Genomic DNA, 25,369 nt, shown 5'->3' with positions numbered 1-25,369 from the left:
CCTAACCCACACCTGCACCCCTTACCCACACCTGCACCCCTTACCGACACCTACACCCCTAACCCACACCTACACCCCTAACCCACACCTGCACCCCTTACCCACACCTACACCCCTAACCCACACCTGCACCCCTTACCCACACCTACACCCCTTACCCACACCTACACCCCTAACCCACACCTGCACCCCTTACCCACACCTACACCCCTAACCCACACCTGCACCCCTTACCGACACCTACACCCCTAACCCACACCTGCACCCCTAACCCACACCTACACCCCTAACCCACACCTACACCCCTTACCCACACCTACACCCCTAACCCATTCTACATTTGCACTCGTTAACTAACGAATCTTGCTCACGCACACGCAGTAAATGTGGGCATGCCTGTGCTGATTGTGTAACACGGACAGACTCCCGCCTGCACACATACCTCATGTGTAATATCCCCCCCCCCCCCACACACACACACACACACACACTCACACACAATGGCTCGTCCATGCAGATGCCCTCGATGGGACTTTCCCGCCTGGAATACAAAACCCTGTTTAACTCGTTAACTCGCCGTCATGCGGGCAAGCCAAACATCCAGGAAGGAGCAACCTTTGAAGGTCAAGAAATGCAGGCGTCGCACTGCATCTTTGAATACCTTTTATTATTATTATTTCCCCCCCCGCCCACGAGGGCAGACCTGCACTGGGACCCTGAGTCTCAGCTGGCGCATTTCGCCGCCAAATTGAAACGGCGATCTGAGCAGCGGAGTCGGGCCCGCAGCCCAGCAGAAGTCCCTTGGCTTTGAATCAGTCTGTGCAGTAATTTTGACCATCTGATTAAATATATATGCGGGTTTCAGGTCCACTTTCAACTTGTATAAAGCCACACAATCAGACGGAAGCGATCCTGGCCGATGGCCCACAGGCAACGTGACACAAAGAGACGCGCAGTATCGTTGCGATCCACGTTACAGCACTTCCCTTTGATTTTAGTCTGGGAGGGGGGCAGAGATGGGAGGAAGATGGCTGCAGATCCTGGCTACTTAAGGCGGGAGAGGCCAGGAGGCGAACCGCAGCGGCACTGAAGCCTGTAATCAGCCATCGTCTGCTCCCCAAACCTGCCTCACCAGCCGAAACTCCAGAATCTCTCAGAATATACAATATGCTGCACATTCTTCGGCACGTTCCTTAGCCGTCCGCCTCTCGGCCTTGACATGAGTGCTGCCCCAGTCCCATGTCCGCGGCCTCCTCTGGCATCCCGCTTGTCCGCGGCCTCCTCTGGCATCCCGCTTGACTGCATTTTGTCGCCTTGCACACTAGTGGATCCCAGCTTTCCGATTTGTTTACCCAGACCCCTCCTCCATTCCAGCCTCCACCCACCCCCCCCCGCCACGCCTCCCAGCGGAGAGTCGGCTCGTGGAGGGCATGTTCGCTTGCGTGGCGGGTTGCGTAGGGCGTCTCAGAAAGCACAGGAGATGACGGCCCTTGTTGTTTTATTTTGCCGCGTACGGCTGCCTCCTGTACATCATGTGACCAAGGCAGAAGACAGCCACAGTCCTCCCAGTGACAGTGTGCACCTATCATCTCTGTACGTCTATTTCAGGAGCATGAATAGCATGAATATGTATTTTCTCTGAAACCAATTTACAAAATAAACCCAAAGCAAAGTAATGAATCAGCCTTAGTTCCACAAATAGAGACCTATCTTTTCTACAGCCAAAGTGAATGGTTTACTGTATTAAATCGACTTGAGTGGATCATTGTCAACAAGGTACAAACTTATTAATTTCACTTTATATTAACAATAACAGTGATGTCAGTTGTGTAGCTATCAACTTTGAGTTATTATTAGAGTTAAATGGAAGGGTCATATACAGAACAACCCCCCCCCCCCAAACAGAACACAAACAGTTCAGTGTTATGCCCATTTCCTAACACACCTTTCAACGCACCACACACACATAATAGCAACAACAAACAGGTCACTTCAGCCGACTTCCTCAATTTCAGGCTCATTGACACTTTCTCTGGCTTTGTGTTTGGAGACTTTAGGGAGCGTGGGGGGGGGGGGGGGTTCGCAGGGATATAAAGTATCCAGAGCACCACCTGCCTTAGCTGTTCGTATTCAGTTATGTTGGGCTTCTTTTGGAGGGGAGAGGATTACAGGGCCATGAGTTTGTCAAGGAAGTCGATTTGTGATGTTATAGAAGGAAGTCAGTGCTGATGGATGTGTACCACCAGGCAGGGGGGCAGATCATCTAGACGTGAGCCTACTTCGAGAGAGAACTTTCTCTAATTCACATGGTGGTTTGGTGCTGGAAGTAATGAAGTAGAAAAAATGAGTCAGGCCCTGAGGCACAGTAAAAGATTTGTGCCCCCCCCACCCCAGGGACCTGATGCTCCACCACCCCCTCCCCCCTACCAGCTCACTTTTTTTTCCCTCCCCTAAGGCCAGTCCCAAGAATGCTTCAGACATCTCGATGTAGGTTAAATAGGTTGGCTTGGGGCAGGTCGAGAACTTCCTGGAGGAGATGTGGCTGTGGGGAGGGGGTCATGGAGTATTTGAGTTCTGAGAAAGCTAGAAAAGCAAAGTTTGAGGTCCGATCCCAAACCACAGCGATGGGGTTACTCACCCTGATCTCTGGGTTCAGTGACTGAATAGCAGAGCTGAATAATAGTAGGATGTAAGATAATGATGCGGTCCGTCGTCAGACACAGGCCCTTTGTGCCTGCAGATATTGTTGCCTACTGCTGCTTTCTGCTGAGAAAATGGGCTCCTGAGCCAGCTGGGCCACAATACATAATCCTGTTTCAGATTGTGGACCCTGGATTGGTGCTCCAGGAATATAGCATATAGACGACGTGATTTCTCTAAAGACGCTTCAGGCTGTGGCTTCAAAGAAATAAAAGTTAATTCGATTTATGTATCTAGTCACCTATGAAAAGCCCTCTGAATTATGTGAGGTTGAAGGTGCGTAACCATTTCAGCCAGGGTCCTGCCTCATCATGGCTGATTTCTCTATTGCGCCATGTGCCGCTCAGTCTTGGATATTCTTCAGTTGTTGTTCTGCTCTTCTCTGACTTTCTGTTCTGGTCCATCATGGTGTCCGATGGCCAGAATCATCTTGCCAGAAAAGTATTGATCTGGAACTGAGTGTTTAGACTGGCGAATGAATCTTTCTCCCTTAGTTAATATTACTTGTGCCTGGTGTCCTCTGTGTTTACTCATGTCCCTGGCTCCCTGGGTCCAACTTGGGGCCAGTCCCAGCAGGATCTGCGCTGACTTTTCCCGCACTTACTGCGATCTGCCGCGGCTCTCGTCTCTATGCCCGCCATGCGCTGTCACACCTTAGCCGAGACTTCGAGCTCGTGCCTGCGAACGTCGAGGCACTGACGGGTGAAACGTGATTTTCTTCACACTGAGGTTCATCACGTCTAGATGCATCCTGATTGGCCAGTGGCACGTGTGAGTGACTGTGAAGCATACTGTGAAGATCGCATGTCTGACAAAGAGAGCAGAGGCAGTTATGTTTGCGTGCCTTAATCAAAGGGTGACCTCAGGAAGTCAACATGAGTGCCAGATGACCCAGAAGCGTGTTTCTGGCTGGGACGTCATGTTGCTGGTCCTTCGCTTGGTTTATTTGTGGAGGGAGGGACCTCAGTGGACTATTAGGAGCATTAACTCATTTAATACTCAAGGGGGTGCTGCCTAAATGTCTTCATCTGTCCTGCCAAGTGTATACAGAGCCAAGCAGAAGGAGAACAAGCTGCTCTCGTTGCCTGTGTGTTTACAGTGTGACGTCCCCTCGCGGCCACAGCCCGCTCCCCCCAGCATCGAGGAGGTCCGGCTGTCTCTAAATACCAACCCGTCCCCTCGGGTTCCCTCCAAGCATCACAACAATGATAGTCTTTTCAGCTATATGCTTATGGCTCTCATCCAGATGGTGTCAGGATGCTTGCAGGAAGTCCGTCTTGGGGGCGATTCCAGTTATTTCCTAGACTTCACCATTTGTATGATTCATGACTTCACCTTCTGAACCTCTGTCTTGTGTCCTTCCCTTCCTCCCTCCCCAGTCTCTCTTTCCAGTTTTCCACTTTCAGCTCTGCGGCATGTTTGTGTTGCCGAAACCAGTTAATTAGCCTGACGAATCTTTATGATCGATTTTAACGGCACGAATTGGAGCCCAGGAAAAGGCTTGTTAATGCTGACGATCTCTGTCTTTCTCTGTTTCAGGAGGTGGACATGTTGGACATAAGTTACATCAGAGACACCAGGACAGGGAAGTATGCCAAAATCCCAAAGGTAATGACCAATGGTGAAGAAAATACAGTAATGGGGAAGTGAGGTTTGGGTAGGTCAGATTTTGAAATGCCTATAGTATAACTTTGGCGGGAGGCAGTTGCATGTCGATGGACGTCTTGGTCACAGACAGACTGGGACAAAGGAGGACAGAGTGTGATAAATGCAGCACAAATGTCGCTTTTCCCCCCAGCCCTCATGGATAGTTAGTTCTGATATGTGTAAATGCATCATAGTAGAAAACAGCACAAGGAGACTGCAGTTTCATTCACTCAACTGGTGGAATAATATCTATTACATTCAGTGCTAATTAATGAAGATCTCCAGTTGCTACATTTACTGTTTTTTTTTTTTTTTCTCCAAAATTTTTAGAGAGAGGCCCATAAAAGTGGACAAAAACAGTAGTGGTGCCGAATAATTCAAATATTTGTCATTCCCTGCTTTGGGGAATGTTGTGTGAACAATTCTGCCATTATCCATAAAGTAATGAAATCAAATACGACTGCTCTGGGCTGGTCTCGCTCAGTCATGAGGACGGGTCGGTGTAACTGGCCTGCAGTTTTTCTGGCGCTGTGGCCCCTGTCATGAGGTCTGGGGTCAAAGGTCAGGACATTTCCCAGAGGGCCATGGGGGTCAGATGATACCGCATAAGGATGCAGTCCACAGCATGCAAGCTTTTTCAGTGGGTAACTCCTCTATCATGGATCCATGGAGATCAAACAGATCGAGATTTACTTCTGGTAGCAATATGGCAGGAGAATCTGAAGACATCTTTACCCTAAATCTGACAACAGTTAAGGCCTCTATCCTCTAACTCACTGACTCTCTTCTCTGCACGGATCCATAAGAAAGTCCCACGGCATCTCCTCCAATGCCCACAGGTTCTGTGCAGCATAGACATACCTCTCTGGGGTAACCACCACACTGTCTGGCCCTTTTTGTAAGGCTGTCTTGGGAGAATCCTGGCTGCCTTAGACATCCAGCGATTCCTTTAAACGGGAGAGGGAAGATCTTAATAGCCGTATGTCATCTTCCATATCTCTCCGCAGCTTGTCCTGAAACGCATTATGTCTATCTAAATGGTATTTATCTTCTATGCTCTTCGCTTTATCTTATCAGCTGATGGTCTCTCTTGCGGTATGTAGTCAAATGCACTCGGCACAAATGAGCGCAAATGGAAGGCTTAAGATGGGTTGCAGTTTGGAAATGTGGGGATTCGTCATTCTGCTGAGAATCAAGTCAAATGTCGTGAGAAGTCTGGGAACGGCAGCGCTACATTGTAAAAGACTATGACCTCAGGTTTTAATAGACCAACTGTTATGCATCTACGCACACTAAAAACACATGTGGGAGGGCAGAGGTTGTAGTTCGGTCCTGTGTGTGAACCAATATGAAAGAAGTTTTTGGAGTCGCTGACGTTTCAGTTCAGGTTGCTTAGTCATAATGGATGTTTTATAAGTCCTGCTGTGTTGAAGAAATTTTTGAATTTGAACTTTTGTCTGAATGATATCACGATATGATATGAAGTGTGGATAAACAGAAGGAAGATGGATGGCTGATGTTAAGCATGAGCTGTCAAGACAAGTGTCTTGGGTGTAAATGAATGACTTGGGAAAGAGCCAAGCACCCCCCCCCCCCCCCCCCCCCCTCCATCATACCTCTGGGTCTTTCCAGTGGCTCAGCTGCCTTATTTGCGATGAAGACTTTGTAGTGCCCTCAGAGATGGTGGCAATATATGACCGATTAAAAATGGAAACAGCAGAAATCTTGTTTGCTGAGCGAACACATTTATATGGTATAGTATGGAGTCTGGAGTTTTTTTTTTTTGTAGTGAATTTGCCAGTTGCCCGCAAGCTCTGCGTCCTGTTCTGCCAGTCTGTCGAATATCTCTCTCTACACCATCTCATTGGTGCTTTTTATAAAGTTGCTCATCTGCCAGACCCCAAAAAGCAAGCAAACTCTCAGACTGTAGGGAGGTGTCTTGGAAATGAGTATTGAATCATGGGATACTGGTGGACTCTCTAGATCAGTGTTTCCCAACCCAGTCCTTGGGGAACCACAGATGCTCCATATTTTTGCTCCCTCTCAGATCCCTGCTAGACAGTCCAAATTTTTGGTAGGGAGCTGGAAGGGAGCAAAAGTGGGTCCCCAAGGACAGAATTGGGAAACAGTAGGCTCTGGATGGTCTTGTTGGTAGTAGAGAGAGCTTTTTCTACCTTCTCCTTCTCCTCCCTTTTCTCCAACTCCTTCTAATTCTTCATCTTCTTCTTTCTCCTCTCTAATACAATGAGTGGCAGCCATCTATGCCTGGAAAATGTGCTCCTGAACATGCAAAACCACAAAAGCCTTTCTATCTCTGGAATCTGGCACTAGGGACCGTGCAGCTCATTAGGCTGCCGCCACAGAAACCGAGATTGACTGAGACTGACACGGTGAGGGACGAGGAGAATCACATTACTTCTGTTATTGTTTGTCTCCCGCATCCCCTTCGCCACCTGTGGCTTCATTAATGGTTCATATGACCATGAAATGCTGCTGGATGGTTATCAGGCTCCAAGTCATCGATTATTTTTGCTAAATGACAGTGTTAGTGTTTCGCAGATGCAGAGATGTGGATGATAAGCAAGGAGGAGATGCAGCTTGAGGAGTGGTGCCTGGTTTTTACCATGTTCTTCTGGGTAAACCCTTCTCTCTGCAAAGGACTCAAGCATCTTGCATCCAGATATTAGCACAGATTGACCAACTTGCGCATGGAACATTCATACTTTTCAGTACCAGTGGCCTGCTGTGGTATTGTTTCTTTGGGTTAATGGGTTAACTTTTACATGGGCAAAGGAAAGAGGTTAACCGCATACTATCTTTGTGCAGTATAGTCTGTCGGTGAAACTAATTACTTAATAAGGTTGCCTAGTTCTCGTGGTTTAGAAATAGACTAGGACACAAGGAAATGAACTTTCTTCCTACTTTTCTGGAGTAGTTGAGAAAGTAAAGACTTTGATCAGCACCTCTCTCTCTACCAATCTCTACGGTAAAATCCACCCGGCACAGAAACCTCTACTGGTAATTAATTAACTTTATTATCTCAACAATTAATTAGATATGCATACCAACAGAATGCAATTTGTTCTTCAAATATCATACTCTGAGTATGTGGAAGACAAAAGGACTTGTGGCATCTGTTGGAAGTATGCAACATTCGCCTGCCGTTTTGCAATGGCGTGTACCATCGATAACGTCTCTGTCTTAATATTTATGGAAGGCACGCGAGAGGATCGAGCATGAAGACAGTATGTCTGAAGACAAGGCAGTGTCTCCAGTGGTACTGCTGTGTCAGACTGAACATCAGCAGATGAAAAAAGTGGTCCTTTTGTTTGTTGTGGTTCAGTTGAGGTTTTGTTTGCTTTCGTTAAGCCCCTCTTATGCAAGAAGTTGTCAGCGTCTTGTAATGGTGAGCGTAAAGTGCTTCCTCTCTGAGAGGGGGGAGCCCGCATGAGACGCTTTCTGCATGCCCTGCGCCCTAATGCGATTTGCACTTCATGCCGCCCATCTCCCCACAGGATGGCCGGGTGCGAGAGGTCCTGGGCTTCGGTAAAGGGGATGGCAGCTCCGTAGAGGGCAAGCTGTTGACAGTGGTCCACGGGACTGACCTTGTCAATGTCACCTTCCTCAACTTCCAGGCCATGCAAGAAGACATAGCCAAGGTACTGAAGGTTTATTGCAACTGTCGTCGCAGGTTTGGTAGCTGAAAGCCGTGGACTTCATTACGTTTCTCTCCCTCTGGGTCACTCCTCTCTTTTTACCTCCTGATATTTCTTCACCTCTCACTGGTTTCTTTCCTCCCTCTGGCCCATCCATCCATCTTTGCGGTGTCGATGTGGCAGGCCACTTCTTGCCGGTGGTTTTCTTGGCACACTTTGGCTGTGCAGGGTGGGGTAGGTGGCGGTGATGATGATGATGATGATGATGATGCATGTGTGTTCAGGTGTGGACCGAGGAGCTCTTTAAACTGGCCACCAACATCCTGTCCCAGAATGTGTCCCGCAACACGTTCCTCTTCAAAGCGTAAGTGTGTGTGTGTGTGTGTGTATGTGTGTGTGTATGTGTGTGTGTGTTTGTCTCCTTATCCCCCTAAATCCCTCTAATGAGACATGATTAACAGAGTAAATCAATAAGAAATCAAACTAGGACTGTTCACTCTTTCTCTTCCTCTGTGCCATCAGGTATACAAAGTTAAAACTGCAGATAAACCAAGACAACAAGATCCCTGTGAAAAGGTAGGTTTGGGCCTTTTAGGTCGTTCTGTGACCGTGTGACTGCGGTCGTACCTGACGTGAGCTTCTGCTTTCATTCCCACTTTCGTTTCTCCCTCCACCGCTTTATTTTTCGTTTCTCTCTCCCTCACTTCACCTTGCCTTCACTTCTAACGACCATTTCTCTTTCTTACCCCAGCATCCTGAAGATGTTCTCAGATAAGAAGCGCGTGGAGATGGCCTTGGAGCAGTGCGGCCTTGTAACAAATCGGGTGAGCGGTAACTGATTGTCCATCGATCTGTTCTCTGCGATGTGGTTAGCTTACCGCCTGACTGTCTCCTTGAGGGGTGATAGGCTGGGTTAAACCCCACCCCCTTTTACCCTTGAAGCTTTGCCCAGTCAACTTGAATCCTTCCCAACCTACTAAGGCACAATCACCCCCCTCTAAGCCCTGCAGACCATCACCAAGGATACCAAGTGAAATTCAATGCTCTTCAGCTTCCTTGTACACATGCGTTTTATTGGAATATGGCGCCTCCTGCTGGTGTAATATAATTTAGCCTGTTTAAACCATTATTTTTTAAATGTGATAGATATTTACAATAGTTAATTATGTATTATTTACCATTATAATTCACCGAGGGTGGGTTTTCTAGAGTAAGCTTACCAGGTACCTTTTCGTACAGGTTTTGTTCTGACCTTTCCCTTATACTCTTACCTTTCATTTTCTTGGCTTTTCTTCAGGCTGAGGGGATTAAAGCAGATGAGTTTACTTGGGAGAGATTCCAGAACTTTATCAACAACTTGTGCCGGAGGCCCGAGATAGACCGCATCTTTGTGGAGCTGTGAGTCAGAGCCAGTCCGTGTGCATCTGTGCGTGCGTGTGCACACGCTTGTGCATGTACACTTGACTTCTGTCACTTTACTTTCATGTGCTCAGGAGATCCTTATTAATCTTAGCATTTGTGATCTTTTGTATGTTGACAACAAAATAAATTTAGCAAAAGTAAATAAAACCTGGAATTCTCTGACCTGGAATTGCTAATTGAGAGCCTGGCATGTCTTCTCTTGTGGCGATTTCATTTGTTATCTTTCCTCCTTGCCCGGTTCCCCCGCGGCCCTCAGCGGCTCGAAGGGGAAGCCTTTCCTGTCTCTGGACCAGCTCCTGGACTTTGTGAACAAGCGGCAGCGTGACTCTCGCCTGAACGAGGTGCTGTACCCGCCACTGAAGAGGGACCAGATGCGGCAGCTGATGGAGAAGCACGAGACCACCAGCAACCAGCTGGAGCGCGGTGAGGTGCCTGTGAGTGTGAGAGTGTGTGTGTGTGTGTGTGTGTGTGTGTGTGCGCGCGCACACGCACGTGCCGCTATACCCTGCTCTGCTCCCGCAATAATTGGACACCCAGAAGAACTGGCCCTTTATGCTGATCCCTCCAGATAAAATTTTTCTTCCCCTGAGTTTGTCAGGTTTTATTAGTTTGTTGAGAGATATTTAGAAATGGTGCACAGTTCCCAGATTACAGGCAGCCTCGTGTGCCTGCGTGACCCTTGCTTTTCCCTCCCGGCACAGACCAGATCTCATTAACGGGCTTCAGCCAGTATCTGGGAGGGGAGGAAAACTCCATCGTGCCCCCAGAGAAGTTGGACATCTTGGACGACATGACCCAGCCGCTCTCTCACTACTTCACCAACTCCTCCCACAACACTTACCTCACAGGTGCTTCCCCATACAGCCCGCAGATGGTGCATACCCCCTCATGGGGCAGGAGAAGAGTCACATGCCGCACATCTGATTAGGAGAAGGCCAAGTACACGAATACATACTGCAGCACGAGACGACCTGTAACATATGAGGGGGCTTGAAAGGTGATGGGCTCAAAGGGTGGTTGTCAGAGTGTGTGAATGATGAGCACATGCTATATCTAGTTATGGATACATTTTATAACTTTTCCACATCGCGATTTGCGCCGGGGGCCCCTGGGAAGTAACGTTACACAGTAATGCTTGTGCTAATGTAATGTTACATGGTGGGATGCGTCTCGAATGACAGCCTAGTATCAGCCTCTGGGGTCCCTTGGTTTACTCCACTTTTCTACTGCACAGGAGTTTTTCTTTCTCTTCATACAGTGAGTAGCCAGTGTAATGAGCGTCCATGTCGCGTTTAGCTTGATTATATTATTATATAATAAATAAAAATATATTTTTAATATATTTGTTATATTATTGTATTTATTATATAATTGTGTATCTTAATGATAAGCTTCACCAGCAATACATATTTTGTTATTTTTAGTGTTAAAATTCTATTAAATAATAAGTCACTCTGAACAGGATTGCATTAAGTATTGAAGTTATTGCGGAGAGTTTGAGGTGTTATTTGGGGGTGGGACCAGCCTCAGGGTGGGTGTGGCTTGTAGACTGCGTAATGATGATGAAGTTGGCTTTGACGTCGATGTTGACTTTGACGTTGACGACGTGCCGCCTCCGGCAGTGGGCCAGCTCACGGGGCTGTCCTCTGTGGAGATGTATCGGCAGGTTCTGCTCACCGGCTGCCGCTGTATCGAGCTGGACTGCTGGAAGGGCCGGCCACCGGAGGAGGAGCCCTACATCACCCACGGCTTCACCATGACCACTGAGATCTCCTTCAAGGTGCCTCCGCAACTCCCACCCCCCTACTCGTGGTCAAGCGTGGCCGACAGCCCGTCCGTTCTGGCCTGAGCCCACCAACGTGTCTCCCTCTTGCAGGAAGTGATCGAGGCGATCGCCGAAAGTGCATTTAAGACATCCCAGTATCCCCTCATCCTCTCGTTCGAGAATCACGTGGACTCGTGAGTACAGATCCTGGCTGAGAGAGTGGCGGGATGATATGAATTTTTGTTTCAGCCCGACTCTCTGCCCTCAGTGCAAAACAACAGGCAAAGATGGCCGAGTACTGCCGCACAATATTTGGAGATGCGCTGCTCATCGATCCGCTGGAGAAGTACCCGGTGAGTTGGCCCCTGCACCATTAGGGCCAGGTGATCGGAGCTGACGCTTGAGTAACAGCATCAGTGAAACAATCCAAAACTTAAACTGGCTGTGTGGGGATTTAAGGGAAGCAGTGACTCTCTTCTCCACTGTCTTAGCGATTCATGGTAATGCTGTACTGTACTCTCCGCCCGCAGCTGGTCCCCGGTCATCCCCTGCCATCCCCCCAAGACCTGATGGGGAAAATACTCATTAAGAACAAGAAGAAGCACCACCACCGGCCATCCAGCAGGGGCAGCGTGAGGCGCAAAGAAGAGGGTGGCGAGGCGGCCGAACAGGCCTCCCCCAACAATGGTGAGTCCTACTCCTCAGCGGCCTTCCTTCCACTTCCTGTTTAGTTGGCTGTGCAGTGCCTTTGTCCCGGGTTCTCCTCCTTATCGGGCTAATCTGTGCTCCACACTGATCATAAAAAAGCCAAGGTGAAGATTCACTTTATGCAATGTTTAATTGGTGTATTTGTAACGCAAAGGTAAAACAGTTGATGTGATGGAACATTATTTAGCTGTTATCATAAATGTGAAAAATGTTATCCCACGAAGTATATTGGTTTTCAAAATGTCATGCTGTTGTATTATGTCATATCATCATGTGTCTCTAGATTGGTCTTTGAATGATGGGGAGGCGGGGCAGCTACTGGCCAATGGGGAGGAGAAGCTGGCTGAGGGACTGGTCAAGGATAGCGAACCCCACAAGTCGATTGGTGCGTAGCTCAGAGTGACGGGGGCTGTGAGACAGCAGGGTGAGGTGCCCGTAGAGTTTGTTGTGGGACAGAAGAAATGACCTTTGGTTTTACGATCAAGGTTACGCAGAGAGTGAAGAAGAGGAAGATGAAGATCAGGTGATGGACCTGAAGAACATCAAGAGCATGCCTGACGAGGTAGGAGTGATGTCTGCTTGAGCCCCCCGGCTCCTATTTTCACCTTTGTCATTGAGTGTGACCTGGATCTCAAAGCAGTTTAGTAAGAATTCTCACTGGTATGTTTTCTGACAGGTAAGAATCCTGACAGGTATTTTTTTTTTACGTAACAGGCTTTCAAAAGCATTTCAGTCTATGTTACCAAAAATACAGCGAAACAGTAAGATTCCTCTGTCCCATTTGCTGTTATAAATCACAAAGAAGCAGATAATCTTGTTCTCCTTCCCCATCTCCATCTCTCTCGAACCCAGGGCACGGCGAGTAGTGAGGTCAACGCCACGGAGGAGATGTCGAACTTGGTGAACTACATAGAGCCGGTGAAGTTTAAGAGCTTCGAGGTGGCGCGCAGTGAGTCCTTCGCGACGGGCTGGTCCCTACCCCCCTGCTCCGGTGACCTCGTTCCTCACCCACCCCAAGTGTCATTTTTCATATTTCATATTTGCTGCCAAAATGGGTCACCTAATCGTCACACAGACTTTAACAGCAATATGACCTCGCCGTCATACCATGGATGCTCCGTGTGTGTTCTGAATCGTTTTCATATTCCTATTGTATGTTTTTGTTGTCATTAACTGTCATTGGCTGGGTACCGGCTACTTGTATTAAAAGAAGATATTGAGCCATCACTGTTAATTATTCCTGTCAACTCCCGTAGTTTTCCATTGCCAGTGTTTGTGGGATTACTGGTACGATTTAATATTTACTGCTCCTTCATACTGAGGGAGAGGTTTCATTTAAGCAGTGTCGTAACAATATATGTAAATTTATGTTTACTTGTACTACTTATGTGTGTCCTGATCATGAGTTGGTGTCTTTAAAACTGCCTCAGTCTGATTCTTAGAAGATAAGTATGAAGTATGATGTCTGCCTTGTCCTGAGGTGCCATACCAATCACCACCATGTCTACATTCCACAGACAGGAACAAGTTCTTCGAGATGTCCTCCTTCGTGGAAACCAAAGGCATGGACACACTTAAAAGTTCCCCGATTGAATTTGTGGAGTATCCTTAAAATGTCTCAAATGCAGGTCTGGTTGGAAGTTTGTTTGGCCATCTCTCTCCTGTTCTTCATGGTTCCCTGTCTGTTTTTACCTTTCCATTAGGAAGCGTAACTTCTCAGTGCCTATTCCTGTCTCCGAAGGTGTTCTGTGTGTTGATGTGTATCTCTGCAAGGGCCCTTAGCTGCTTTTGTACAGATACAATAAGAAGCAGCTTAGCCGTATCTACCCTAAGGGGACCAGGGTGGATTCTTCAAACTACATGCCTCAGATCTTTTGGAATATGGGTTGCCAGATGGTGGCACTCAACTTCCAGACTCTCGGTGAGTACCGATCCTTAATTTCGTACTTTGGTATTGTCACTCCTAGTTCAGTAAGCTGTCTTTTTTAAGTTTCCCTGCTATTTCAGAGTGTCATTGTCCTTTCTTGCTGCTCCTCTAACACATATCTGAGTTGAGGAATCTGAGGTCATTTATATTATTCCTGAGGGGATGATTCCAATTAATAAGATGATTTTAAGATGTCGGGGTTTTAAGATGTCGAAGGCTTTGTGTCCCCGATCCTGATGTAATTTGCTTATTATGCCACTATGCGCTCCATATCTAAAGACTTTTTACTGTTTTCCTTCTCCGCTTCCCTCATTCAGACCTGCCCATGCAGCTGAACATGGGCGTGTTTGAGTATAACGGTCGCTGCGGCTACGTGCTCAAACCAGAGTTCATGCGGCGTACCGATAAACACTTCGACCCCTTCACCGAGAACATCGTGGACGGCATCGTCGCCAACACCGTAAAGATCAGGGTGAGGCCCGCGGCTGGGTAGCTTTCGGCTGCATAATCCCTCCATGTTTTTACACTCCTGTTTGTTTTGTCTACATTGGCCTCTCGGTGTGTCAATCTTATTAGGTGATCTCAGGCCAGTTCCTGTGTGATAAGAAGGTCGGCGTGTACGTGGAGGTGGATATGTTCGGCCTACCCGTCGACACCAAGCGCAAGTTCCGCACCAAGACCTCCAACGGGAACTCCCTGGACCCAGTGTGGGATGAAGAGACCGTCTTCAACAAGGTAGTGATGCTCCTCCTTTCACAGACACGCAGTAGCTCTAAACGGACGGTGAAACCCATCAAGAAGGCTGTAGGTTGACTATATCGGTGCTGAACTCCATCAGTCACCATGCATGCTGTGTTTTTCCAGCATGGTTAAGCTGGTATGCCATGTGCTTCCCCTGAAACCTTCCCAGTGAGATACCGCAGCAGTGACACAGTACCCACACCTGCTTATTCAAGCAGTCAGGGTCTGACATGAACACTCACCAGGTACCAAATGTGTGTAGATTGTCCATTTGGCAAGTAAATTCCGGAAGACTATCCACCACACAGACCAGTAAACCTTTGTACCAAAAGTCACGTGACTTTAAAAGTCTGTTTTAAGAGTATCTATCGCTTTTGAATTACAGGCATTCTGCTTCTGTCCTCTGTGTCAGAGTTTGAGACACACACACACACACACACACACACATGCACGTTCTGTGAAGGCCCACCCTTCCTCTGCCTCTGTTTGCCTATCTGAGCTTGGCAATTTTTCTCTAAGCTTATTAACCAACCACCAACTAATGACCGTAACCAAACAATCCGCAACCAATCAGAGGCAGAGTAGAGGCGTGTCTTCGCAGAATGCGAGTAACTGTCACTTGCCGCCAGTCTGCTGCTAGTTACCATCAAGCTAATTAAAAGTGCTGCGGCGATTCTTTACAAGGAGTATGGCAACCTTTAAAACGAAAACAAATATATATGTGACTCAAACCGACAATTTATTATTTTGGCCAGTAAGAAAGACGCGCCCAGTGGACTTTTTTCATCTACCAGCCACCCTGACCGATGAGTCACAGAGTTAATTTCGGACCCTGCCTGTTCTCCCTTTGCCCCTTGACATCCTGTTGACTTTGTGTGGCTCCTCGCTTCCTGGTTCTTCAGCCAGTTCCTCATGTCCCTCCCCCAGGTAGTGCTGCCCACCCTGGCATCCCTGAGGGTGGCAGTGTATGAGGAGAATGGCAAGTTCATCGGCCACCGCATCCTGCCAGTGTCTGCCATCAGGCCAGGTGGGCGCCCTTCCTGGGCATCCTGTCTTCTACTTCCCTGCTCTACCTGCTCCGTCACCCGTGCTCCACCCTCCGCTCTCAGCATGTGCTCTGGTTATATCCTTTGTGTCTTTCAGGGTACCACTACATCAGCCTGAAGAATGATCTGAACCAACCACTGCTGCTAGCCTCGCTGCTGGTCTACACTGAGGCCCAGGACTATATCCCCAATGAGCACCAGGGTGAGGCCTCCTCCGCCCTTCCGTCTATATCGTCTGTGTTTGTGTCACTCGCGCGGTAACCCTCCACCGCTGCCTGTCCCCAGAGTATGCAGAGGCGCTCACCAACCCCATCAAGCACGTCAGCTTGCTGCAGCAGCGGGAGAGGCAGCTGGCCGCCCTCATCGAGGACAGCCACGAGGTGGAGGACCCGCCTTTGCATCTTTGCATATGTCCAATGGCAATACCAGCTTGTGAGTGTCCTGTAACGGCATCCTTCATTTCTTCAGATGGAGGAGAAGGAGTCAGAGGAAAGCAAGCGGTATGTACCGTCCCCCCCGCAGCTGGACGGAGTTTTCATCCCTCAGCCTACCCCTCAGCCTATTCCCGACTTGCCCCCTGCAGGTACTGCTTATGCTCTATAGCGCCCCCTGTGCTGAATTTTTATTAGAATAATATGCTAATGATTGTGTGTGTTATTTCAGGACCGAAAGAAGACCTCATTGGTACCGTCATGGCAGGTATGGCCCGTGTGCCGCTCGGTCCATTTGAATGCTTCCTGCAGGTGCGTCACGTACCCTGTTGGCACCCCACCCCACTGTATCTCCCCCGGTCACCGGATCCTGTGTGTGTTACTCAGACATCCCCCCCCAGTCCATGGAGGAGCTCAAGCAGCACAAGTCATATCTGAAGCTGCTGAAGAAACAGTGTAAGGAGCTGAAGGAGCTGCGCAAAAAACACCTGAAGAAGGTCAGGCGCTCAGGTCCACGCGGATGGGGCTGGATGGGGCTGCATGGGGCTGCATGGGGCTGCATGGGGCTGGAATGTGGTATACATACACGTATACTGGAGGCCCACACAAATATACACATCAACCCGCTGGGACAACTGGCAGATATAACCAAGTGCTGTGTGTGTGTTTGTAGTTATGTATATATTATATTGTGGGAACATGCTTGGTTACTTATGGTTAAGGTTAGGGCTCAGTAGAGGGGTTAAGGTTGTCATTGCTGGGATTAGGGTTATGCCCGTAGAAATGAACGGAGAGTACCCATAAAGATATACAAACGTGTGTGTGTGTGTGTGTGTGTGTGTGTGTGTGAAAACGCACAGGTGGGTGCCCTCAATAAGGAGCAGCGCACTCGCAGCAGCCAGCTGGAGTCAGAGTCGCAGAGACGCCGCAGCCAGATGGAGAAGAAATATAAAGGCAGCCTGAAGAAGTAAGACAGGGCGGGGCCTCACCAAGGGCTGGGCGGGGCCTCACCAAGGGCTGGGCGGGGCCTCACCAAGGGCTGGGCGGGGCCTCACCAAGGGCTGGGCGGGGCGCTGTGCATGTGAGTGCTGCCACACTCCGGTATCCATGTCTTTGTGCATGTGCCAGCGTGCCTTTGTGTGTGTGTGTGTGTGTGTGTGTGTGAGGGATTCATGTGTCGTCCAGCAGCCTTGTGCCCATGGCCCCCAGTATTTAATGGGACCTATGTTCCGGGCCCTCAGGGAGCCCCAGGAACCCAAGGAGCTGAAGGCCCTGGAGGTAGAGCTGAAGAAGCAGACGCTGAAGCTGCGTGAGGGGCAGATGCAGGAGCTGCTGCAGCTGCGCCAGACGCAGCACCAGCTGGAGAGGGAGAGGAAAGCGGCTCACCTCAAAGAGGTACGGATCTCCCCCACCCCGTATCCCCACATGTCCCTCTCCGCTTGGCAGCAGATGTGTCACGGTGCTCCCTCCTCACTTCAGGCCTTTGAGAAGCTGAAGGAGGCGGCACAGGAGAGCCAGGTCACGCAGCTGAAGAAGCTGAAGGACGTCTGCGAGAAGTAGGAGCAGCACCTGCGTGTTCAGCCGACCGACACGGCTGCAGCCTGATTCTGTGCAATATATTTGTATAAAACATTTGATGTATACATTTTATGTATACATCATTTTATACATTTTTTAAGTTTATCTATATGTTTTATATCCATATATAGTTCCTCCTTTTCCCCTTTCCCTATAAACTACCGGCACTGCAGAATGGTTCTGTGTTAAACCCTGATGTCCGCACTGCAGATAGAGTGGTAGAGATAGGTCTCTATATCGAAAGGCTCTATTTATAGATTTTTACTTTTCTTTTATCCCTCCTTTTCTCTCATGTTTATTTTTGGGTCTTAAAAAAGATACAAGTAAGATGTCAAAACGAGAGAGTGATATTAGGCAGGCAGAAAAATGACCCTAGAGTGCCTTTTCAGGTTTTTATGGGATTGATGAAAGTCTGCATTAAATTTTGATTGCAGGTTCTATTACATGCAGAGAAATTGTCATAAAGCTGTTTGTTTGCAGAGGTGCGATTTCAATTGGGGGGGCAGCTGCTAATTTGGATAGTTTTGGATGATTGGAGTGAAATAATGATTTCTAATTCACCTAAATTTTCCACTTTTCTAGTTATTACATACTTTGATGGGAAACTGAAATGTGGTTCTGCTTTCTGCTTTAGAGAGAAGAAGGAACTGCAGAAGATTCTGGACAGGAAGAGACACAACAGCATAAGTGAGGCCAAGACCAAGGATCGCGAGAAGGCAGACGCGTGAGTTTATGTGGGAGTCGCCCCGAACCCAGAGCTGGTATCAGCCATGGGGTCTAGGTGGACTAGCCCAGCTCCAGAACCTTCTTCCATTTAGTTTCATACAGAGGCAGGATCACAAGGGCACTTGTTCCACATGAAAGCGATTCTCCACCTGAAACCTGATTGGCTCCTCCTGTGCCACCTCCCCTGTCACTCACCAATTCAAAGCATCTCATTGGCTAATGATAAGGTGGACTCCTCTTATGCTCCCCCACCTTAAAATAATCCTGTAATCGCCCCTGCTTTTATCATCCCGTTCCTGGACTTTGACCTACTACATGATCCTTCCCTACATGCATGTATAAATGCGGCTTTTGCGCAGGAGTGTCATCCAGTGTTTCTAAATATTTTCAGTGACAGAAACCCCACTGAGAATCCCAGTCTGGAATTGGTTGTCATTCTGAGCGGTTGTAGGGCCTGAGTGTCAGGTCACTCTCCTGTAGTCCAGCAGAAGGAGAGGGAGCAACACGGCCCCCTGGGTTCCTGTCACCAGGCTCTGCTTGGACCGGAGTCCAGGAACTGACTTCTCTACTCTGCAGGGAGCAGACAGCTGTTGGTTATTTAATGCCATGCTGCAGTCACGACATGACTGTCATGCTCCACGTCTTAGGTTAAAGCTTAAGATTTCGGTTGTTTTTCACTCCTGCGAGCGCTCAGTGTTTGTATTTTCTTTGCCTGAGGTCAGAGATTGTTGACCTTACCCAGAATGCATCAGCTGTAATGTTGGAACTGGGCAACTATATCAAGCATGCGTGGCTCTTTAAGTGGCCTGGTGCAACATGCACCTGCTGGGCTTCCGTACATTTGATTGGCAGATGCTTTCGTCCCAAGGGATCTACAAGTGAGGGTCAGAGGTCAGGGTCAACCAGTGTCCCTGGAGTAACTGGGGTTTAACCCCCTGGGGTCTGAGGCCTCTTTTCCACTTTCGGGGTAGTCTGACATGCCTTGACATTTTCAAAATATTTCACCTATCTAAAAAACATTTATCCCAAAGTGTTACATGTGCTTTTATTCAGCACAAACTCAGCACCAATAATCTGAGACCACTTAGAATGTTATTATTCTATTTTTTGTTAAAATCAACTTTAAACATATACTTTTCAAAAACCTATTTTCATACATGCTGAGAAATTGTAAAGAATCACATTATAGACATTTTTAACCAAGACTTATGAGCTCTGAAGCTTATAGACACTGGGGTTGGCTACACATAGGTGAAAGTGACATTCAGAAATTTTATGTGGTTTGATTACTAAAGTGTTAGAACTTTGGAGTGGCACTCTTTTTCTCAAAGTCAGTGGCCTGCACAATGAATATTGATGAGATAGGTGTCCTCACACCTGTAGTAGTTTGCATGCTGTCAATGGCCCATCAGTCTGGAATGTCACTGCACCCCACACCCATCACTTTGGAAAGGCAGTTTGAAACGCAAGAAAAGTAGCAACAATAAAATCCCTCTCACAGTTTATTGGTAGATGGAATGAAAAATAAAAAACTGTGACCATATAAATATAGAAAGTGATAAATATGATGCAGTGACTATTATTAACGCTCTGGGGACGAGGGCATCGTCGACCACGTATCTTTCTCGTGTATTTCAGTTTATATCTCGCTGAAATTTCGCTGTAGAATCATGAAAAAAACACTGACTAAATCCGTAATCGGTCTTCTTTTCACTACCCAGACATGTGCTCTTGTTTATTTCGGTCACAATGGGCGTATTCACATATTTCTTTACCCAATACTAACTGTCGGATTATCATGTTATCATCATGCGAATAGCGCGATTTGCAAGTGGGAAGGCGATCAGAGCTGCTTCGAGACGCAGACGCTTAAGTCAGTCACTCTTGTTCTTTCTATTCGTATCATGAAGCTGTAAAAATGTATTTAGTTTCTACCTATATATATTTTTGAAAAGTAGACCGTCCAAGGTTTCTGAGGATGTTTTTTTAAACGTGTAAATGACAAAAACTCGCAGAGTCATTTAAACGGTTTGGCGAAATTTCTGTCAGGTCCCGCCGGTGGGACCGCCGACCCCAGAGGGTTAAGGGCCTGATTCCAGGGCCCAGTGGTAGTATCATTCTGCCAGACAAGGGGTTTGAACTACTGTAGTAATCTTCTGATCACAGGCACAAAGTCCTAACCTGCGGAGCCACATGTTGGTCTGGCCAGACACCATCGTGCCACACTGGCATCCTGGTTTTGAGCTGTTGTGTCTCATTCTGCTCATACGAGGCCCTAACATTTATCTCGTCGGCCTTCCCTGTGGCATCCTTCCCATCCACTTGTGATTGCTCTTTTTATTATTCATTCCCCCCCCACACCCCATCCATCTGCATGACAATCTGTTGCCAGTTTCACAGACACGTTTCTTTCCTTTCTTCCTCCAGGGAGCTGAATGAGATCAATAGGAAACACATCACAGAGTCTGTCAACTCACTGCGCAAAGTGAGTCCCGTTAGCCGAACCCGGGCCGAGCTGGTCCTGTCGGGCCTCTGCCTGGCCGTGGCCTTTGGCGCTGTGTGCTGGACCCTCCCGAGGCCAGCTGTGCCCACAAAGCCCTCTGTCTGTCTCTTGCTTTTATGTAATTTTTCATCTTTTCGCGGTTTGTTAGAATCAAGGGAAAAATGTGTGTCTGTCTCTGCTTATACTGTTTTTCCCTGTGAGTGTAGCACTGGGTTACCTGTAGCGGACAAACGCTGCACATTAACAACAGAATACAGTCTCCATCCTCTGTCTCTGGGGCGACAGGCAGCTGGTCGCCTAAAGTAGTGTCTCCCAATCCATTCCTTGGGGACCCTCAGATAGTCCACATTTTTGCTTCTGTTTGTGGACTGACTGGCATGGAGCTGGCAGGGAGCAAAAACCTGGACCACAGGGACTCCCAGAGGACCGGGTTGGGAGACACGGCCTTTAAAGCCCCGTGCTAATGCAGTGACCTTTCTGCGTTAGTCACACTGTCCTCCAGACATCCAACTGGCAGTCGGTAAAAGTGGCACTGTGACCTCTGCATCTGTCCATTCGCAGCTGGACGAGGCTCAGAAGAGGCGGCAGGATAAGCTGGTTCTGCGCCAGAGGGAGGTTCTGCAGCACATCGACGATGAGCTCCCTGTGGTTTGTGCTCCCGTCTCGCCTCAGCCTGCCTCCTCCGCCTCCATCCACATCCTTCTCTTTATCCCCTGTCTTTTGTCAGCTTTTAAATATTTGCCCTTAAGTGTTTTGTACAGTTGGTTCAGCATGTGTTTTTTTTTTTGTTGATTTTTCTAGGTGCCTTGTACACATCCATCCATACGAATGCTTGTTTTATTGCCTTTCTTGTGTAAGCTGCTGTTCCTGAGATGGATGCTTTTGTTTTCTTTCTCCACCTTAGCAACAGGCCCGGCTAGAGAGAGAGATGGATGCTGAGCTGCAGCGACTGCCAGAGGAAATCTGCCAGTACCTGCAGGGGGAGCTAGAGATGAACCTGGGCTCCCTCTCCAACAATGACAGCACGAGCTCTGGCCCGCCGTCGAACAGCAGCACGCCGCCGTATTCCCCGCACAATCGCAGCTGGCACGAAGGGCAGACCCTGGACAATAGCGCAGCCTCATTGGCGGACTCGTCATCCTCCAAGACACCAGTCTTATCAGAGGCACAGCTGACGTCAGTGTAACTTATCAGAATTCCCTCATTAAACTTTGCTCCATGCCTCCTCCCATACGCTCACTGACCTAGAAATAGTACTATTACTTAATTTTGTTTTAAGTATCTAAATGTTTTTTGTTTTTTTTTTTTTAAATTCCTACCCCCTAAGGCTATTGCTATTCTTCTGAGAATTTTTACCAAAGCTTTTTGCTCTTTTATTGGTATGGGTTTCTATGAATGTTTTAACTTGTTAGACATCCTTACTCTTATCTTGGTGAAAACTGTGGACATGAAGGGCACATTTTAATTCAGAGGTAAATTACTATTTATTTATTAGCTTTGCAATTGCCTGTGTGTAGTGTGTGAATCTGGCCACCAGGTGGTGGGCTACTGCAATTTAGCGATTTAGCTTTGTGACAGTGCCGGGCTGCGTTGTATATTATAACATAGAAAGAACTTGTTTACATGATGAATTGCACCCCGATCCTTTTATAGCCAAGACAGTAATCCAGTTATTCTGACACCAGTCAGCAAACATTACAAATAAGAAGTGCATTAATGCTGTTGATATGGTAAAACGGTCCTGTAGTTGTCACTAGACAGTGGATCTGAAAATGAAATGGGGAGGATTTCCAAGTAGGTTGTGTGAGATGAACAAGACATTTGGTTGGAAACTACTTTCTTAAAAAGTGCCAGATTGGGCTTGGGGTTTGCTGTGTAAATCTGTGGTTGGATATAATGTATTCCTGCGTTGATGGCCTGACGACTGGCCCCACCCCCTCATAATTGGATGACCGTGCCCCCCCTTCCTGGCTTTGTGAGAATGTCACCTCATACCGATGGATGACTTACGGAGCCCAGGCATCCAATTTCACCACGGTGATATTTTTTGTATCATTAGTTTGCTTAACCAGATCATCCTCTTGCCTATAATCACCCCCCCCCCTCCATCTGTCTCTGTGCAGCTGCGATGGCTGCTGTCAGCCTCTGTCCCGCTGCGGGGGCTAAGGGGTAGATATTAGTGACTTGTGGATTCCTGCTGGAACAGGCTGCCGGCTAGAACAGGGTCAGTCTGCAAGCGGCGCCACAGCTGCACGCCACTCAGACGGACAGTAGATACAGTAATAATGACTGTATTGGCAGCTTGCCCCCCCCCCGTGGCTGACGTCACACATGCACACAGCCCCATGACATACAGCTCCAGACGGCCCTTCGGAGGGCCATGTGACAGGCACAGGGGAGACGGGCAGAGCCGTAGTTTGGTCCCTCTCTCCATCGGTATCAGCAGAGGCTGCTCCATCACTTCTGTCTTCTATTTCACGTGAGTATTTAGTGCCTGATTTAGTGAGAAAGCGGAGTAGATTTTATTTTTTTTTATACGTTTTTATGTGATCTGACTGTTTGGTTTTTGAATATGAATTTTACTACTGACTAATGGTGGAAATGGGGGGGGTGGCTGGGCTGAGAGGGGGGGGGGGGCAGAGTGTGTCTCAACCCCAGCATCCTCATCACCCCCCCCCCCCCCTCCCCCATGCCACCTGCTGCCTGTCTATCTATCAAGTTACTTTGCGGTGGGAAGATCTGACATAATCGTCTTCGGGACAGGAACCCGCGCTGCGTCGTGCTCCTCTCACACTCAACTGCGGCGTTTGGGTAACAGATCACACTGACAATTTGGACAAACTAATCTATGGGTCTGAAGAAGTTAGTCTTGTGTTACTTGCCCATTGATGTTTACCGTTCTTGGACAGGATCCTCTGCACTAGCATTTGGTTTGCAAACCGGTGTCCGGAGTGTAGTCCGGCCTCCACATTATGGAGGAGGGGCTTAGCGTGTACAGAAGCAGAGTGCCGTCATGCTGTCCTCTATGTTCTGCTATTAGCTCATTTAAAGCAGTGTTTCTCGAACTGATCCTCGGGGATCCTTGGTCGGTCCAGGTCCAATCCAGTGGACAGTCTGGCTGGGGATCGTCTCAGGGTCCCTGGGGACCGGAATGAGACTCACTGGTTTTAAAGGTTATTGTCCTGTGTTGAATGACTGTCACGTTTGTCACTGAAAGTGCTTTTCCAGATTAACTCTGGGAGAAGGGAACATGTTCTCTTTTTGTAAATTAGTTTTTGAACTGTCGTCTTTCTTTTTAAAAGACTAAAAGTGTAATCAATGTGTGTGGTTTGTCCCAAAAACTTAAAAAAAGAAAAACAACTATGTCCTGTCTGTGGTAGGAAATGCTAGAACCACCACTGTAATCCCGTGTCTCTTTACCCTTTATGTGCCGCCAGATGGCCTCCAGACAGTGTGTGCTATTGGAATTGGGGCTTGTACCTTTACACGCTTCATCCTTTAGCTCTAGAATACCCAGCCAGGCCAGTGCATCCATACCACAGTTTGACAGCAGTGCCTCTGCTGGTTGAAAAGGAGATTGCTGTTCGTTATCCAAATCCAAATTAATTTTTGTGCAAATTGAGAGGTACGTGTTGCTGTAAGATACATTCGATTGGCTGACCTACCGTAATGGTGCAAGAGTTTGCCACTGCTGGCCTTTAAACGCTGTGAAGTCCAGCGTTGACATTTACTGAATCCAGGAAGGTCAAGCCTTGTTCAACAACTGAAAGGAATGCAGTGTCCTCTGGGTGTTTAATAATTACTGGGTGTTTCTAATGACATTTACAAATGACTAGTGGCTGGAAACTGGGCAGTACTTTAAAGGGATTCTTTAATTCTAGATAAGATTTTATATATATATATATATATATATATATATATATATATATATATATATATATATATATATATATAATATAAAATATAAAATTAGGATTAAGTGTACCTCTCATCTCAGACTTTGAACATTAATGATAGAGCCATGATTTTAATTACAAATGCTGGGACAAGCTTTACTATTATTATTATTATTTTATTATTATTATAGTTTTGTTCTAGCTGAAACATTTCCACAGTACCTGTCCTACAATACTGAATATGTGGTCTGTAAACAAGCAGTTGTCTGAATTGTCCGCATTTTTGGTGGCTGTTTTAATTCTTGCATTTAGCTTTTTATTCTGTCACTATGTACATCAGAAAGAGACACTTGGTGTGTTAACACTGTATGTAGAAATTATTGGTGCGTCTTGTGAAAGGGAAAATTATTCAGGATGTAATTTTTATTGTCTTGAAAAATAATATAAACTACATTCAATAAATGCAGGAATTTTGTGTAATGTCTGATTTCATTGCGCCGTGGCCTGAGAGGTCAGTCTTCCGATGCGTAGAGGGATAGGAAATGTGAGCAGGTGCAGCTCATACATGTGTACAGGCGGTGAACACAGGCGGTGAACACAGGCGGTGAACACAGGGGGTGAAC

At 47.5% G+C, this 25,369-nt stretch overlaps 1 protein-coding gene across 1 annotated transcript in view; it reads left to right on the top strand.

Annotated features, from left to right (window-relative positions):
• The window catches only part of plcb3 (phospholipase C, beta 3 (phosphatidylinositol-specific)), a 38,961-nt gene extending 13,740 nt beyond the window's left edge, over positions 1-25,221 (top strand). Inside the window, exons 3-34 of the mRNA XM_072717425.1 lie at positions 4,240-4,308; positions 7,863-8,006; positions 8,288-8,367; positions 8,526-8,579; positions 8,755-8,827; positions 9,301-9,401; positions 9,682-9,848; positions 10,127-10,273; positions 11,048-11,205; positions 11,302-11,384; positions 11,459-11,543; positions 11,721-11,877; positions 12,182-12,283; positions 12,384-12,460; positions 12,751-12,847; positions 13,416-13,500; positions 13,695-13,819; positions 14,143-14,297; positions 14,402-14,560; positions 15,494-15,593; positions 15,710-15,814; positions 15,898-15,992; positions 16,081-16,195; positions 16,276-16,311; positions 16,431-16,540; positions 16,904-17,010; positions 17,285-17,438; positions 17,523-17,599; positions 18,256-18,345; positions 20,775-20,832; positions 21,412-21,498; positions 21,755-25,221. Coding sequence (XP_072573526.1) covers positions 4,240-4,308; positions 7,863-8,006; positions 8,288-8,367; positions 8,526-8,579; positions 8,755-8,827; positions 9,301-9,401; positions 9,682-9,848; positions 10,127-10,273; positions 11,048-11,205; positions 11,302-11,384; positions 11,459-11,543; positions 11,721-11,877; positions 12,182-12,283; positions 12,384-12,460; positions 12,751-12,847; positions 13,416-13,500; positions 13,695-13,819; positions 14,143-14,297; positions 14,402-14,560; positions 15,494-15,593; positions 15,710-15,814; positions 15,898-15,992; positions 16,081-16,195; positions 16,276-16,311; positions 16,431-16,540; positions 16,904-17,010; positions 17,285-17,438; positions 17,523-17,599; positions 18,256-18,345; positions 20,775-20,832; positions 21,412-21,498; positions 21,755-22,036 — 3,534 coding nt within the window. The 3' untranslated portion in view covers positions 22,037-25,221. The remainder of the gene's footprint in view (positions 1-4,239; positions 4,309-7,862; positions 8,007-8,287; positions 8,368-8,525; positions 8,580-8,754; positions 8,828-9,300; positions 9,402-9,681; positions 9,849-10,126; positions 10,274-11,047; positions 11,206-11,301; positions 11,385-11,458; positions 11,544-11,720; positions 11,878-12,181; positions 12,284-12,383; positions 12,461-12,750; positions 12,848-13,415; positions 13,501-13,694; positions 13,820-14,142; positions 14,298-14,401; positions 14,561-15,493; positions 15,594-15,709; positions 15,815-15,897; positions 15,993-16,080; positions 16,196-16,275; positions 16,312-16,430; positions 16,541-16,903; positions 17,011-17,284; positions 17,439-17,522; positions 17,600-18,255; positions 18,346-20,774; positions 20,833-21,411; positions 21,499-21,754) is intronic.
• The last annotated feature ends 148 nt before the right edge of the window (positions 25,222-25,369 follow it).

The sequence above is a fragment of the Paramormyrops kingsleyae genome, chromosome 10 (assembly GCF_048594095.1).
Source record: "Paramormyrops kingsleyae isolate MSU_618 chromosome 10, PKINGS_0.4, whole genome shotgun sequence".
Classification (NCBI taxonomy): Eukaryota; Metazoa; Chordata; class Actinopteri; order Osteoglossiformes; family Mormyridae; genus Paramormyrops; species Paramormyrops kingsleyae.
This window is presented reverse-complemented; position numbering and strand designations above follow the sequence as displayed.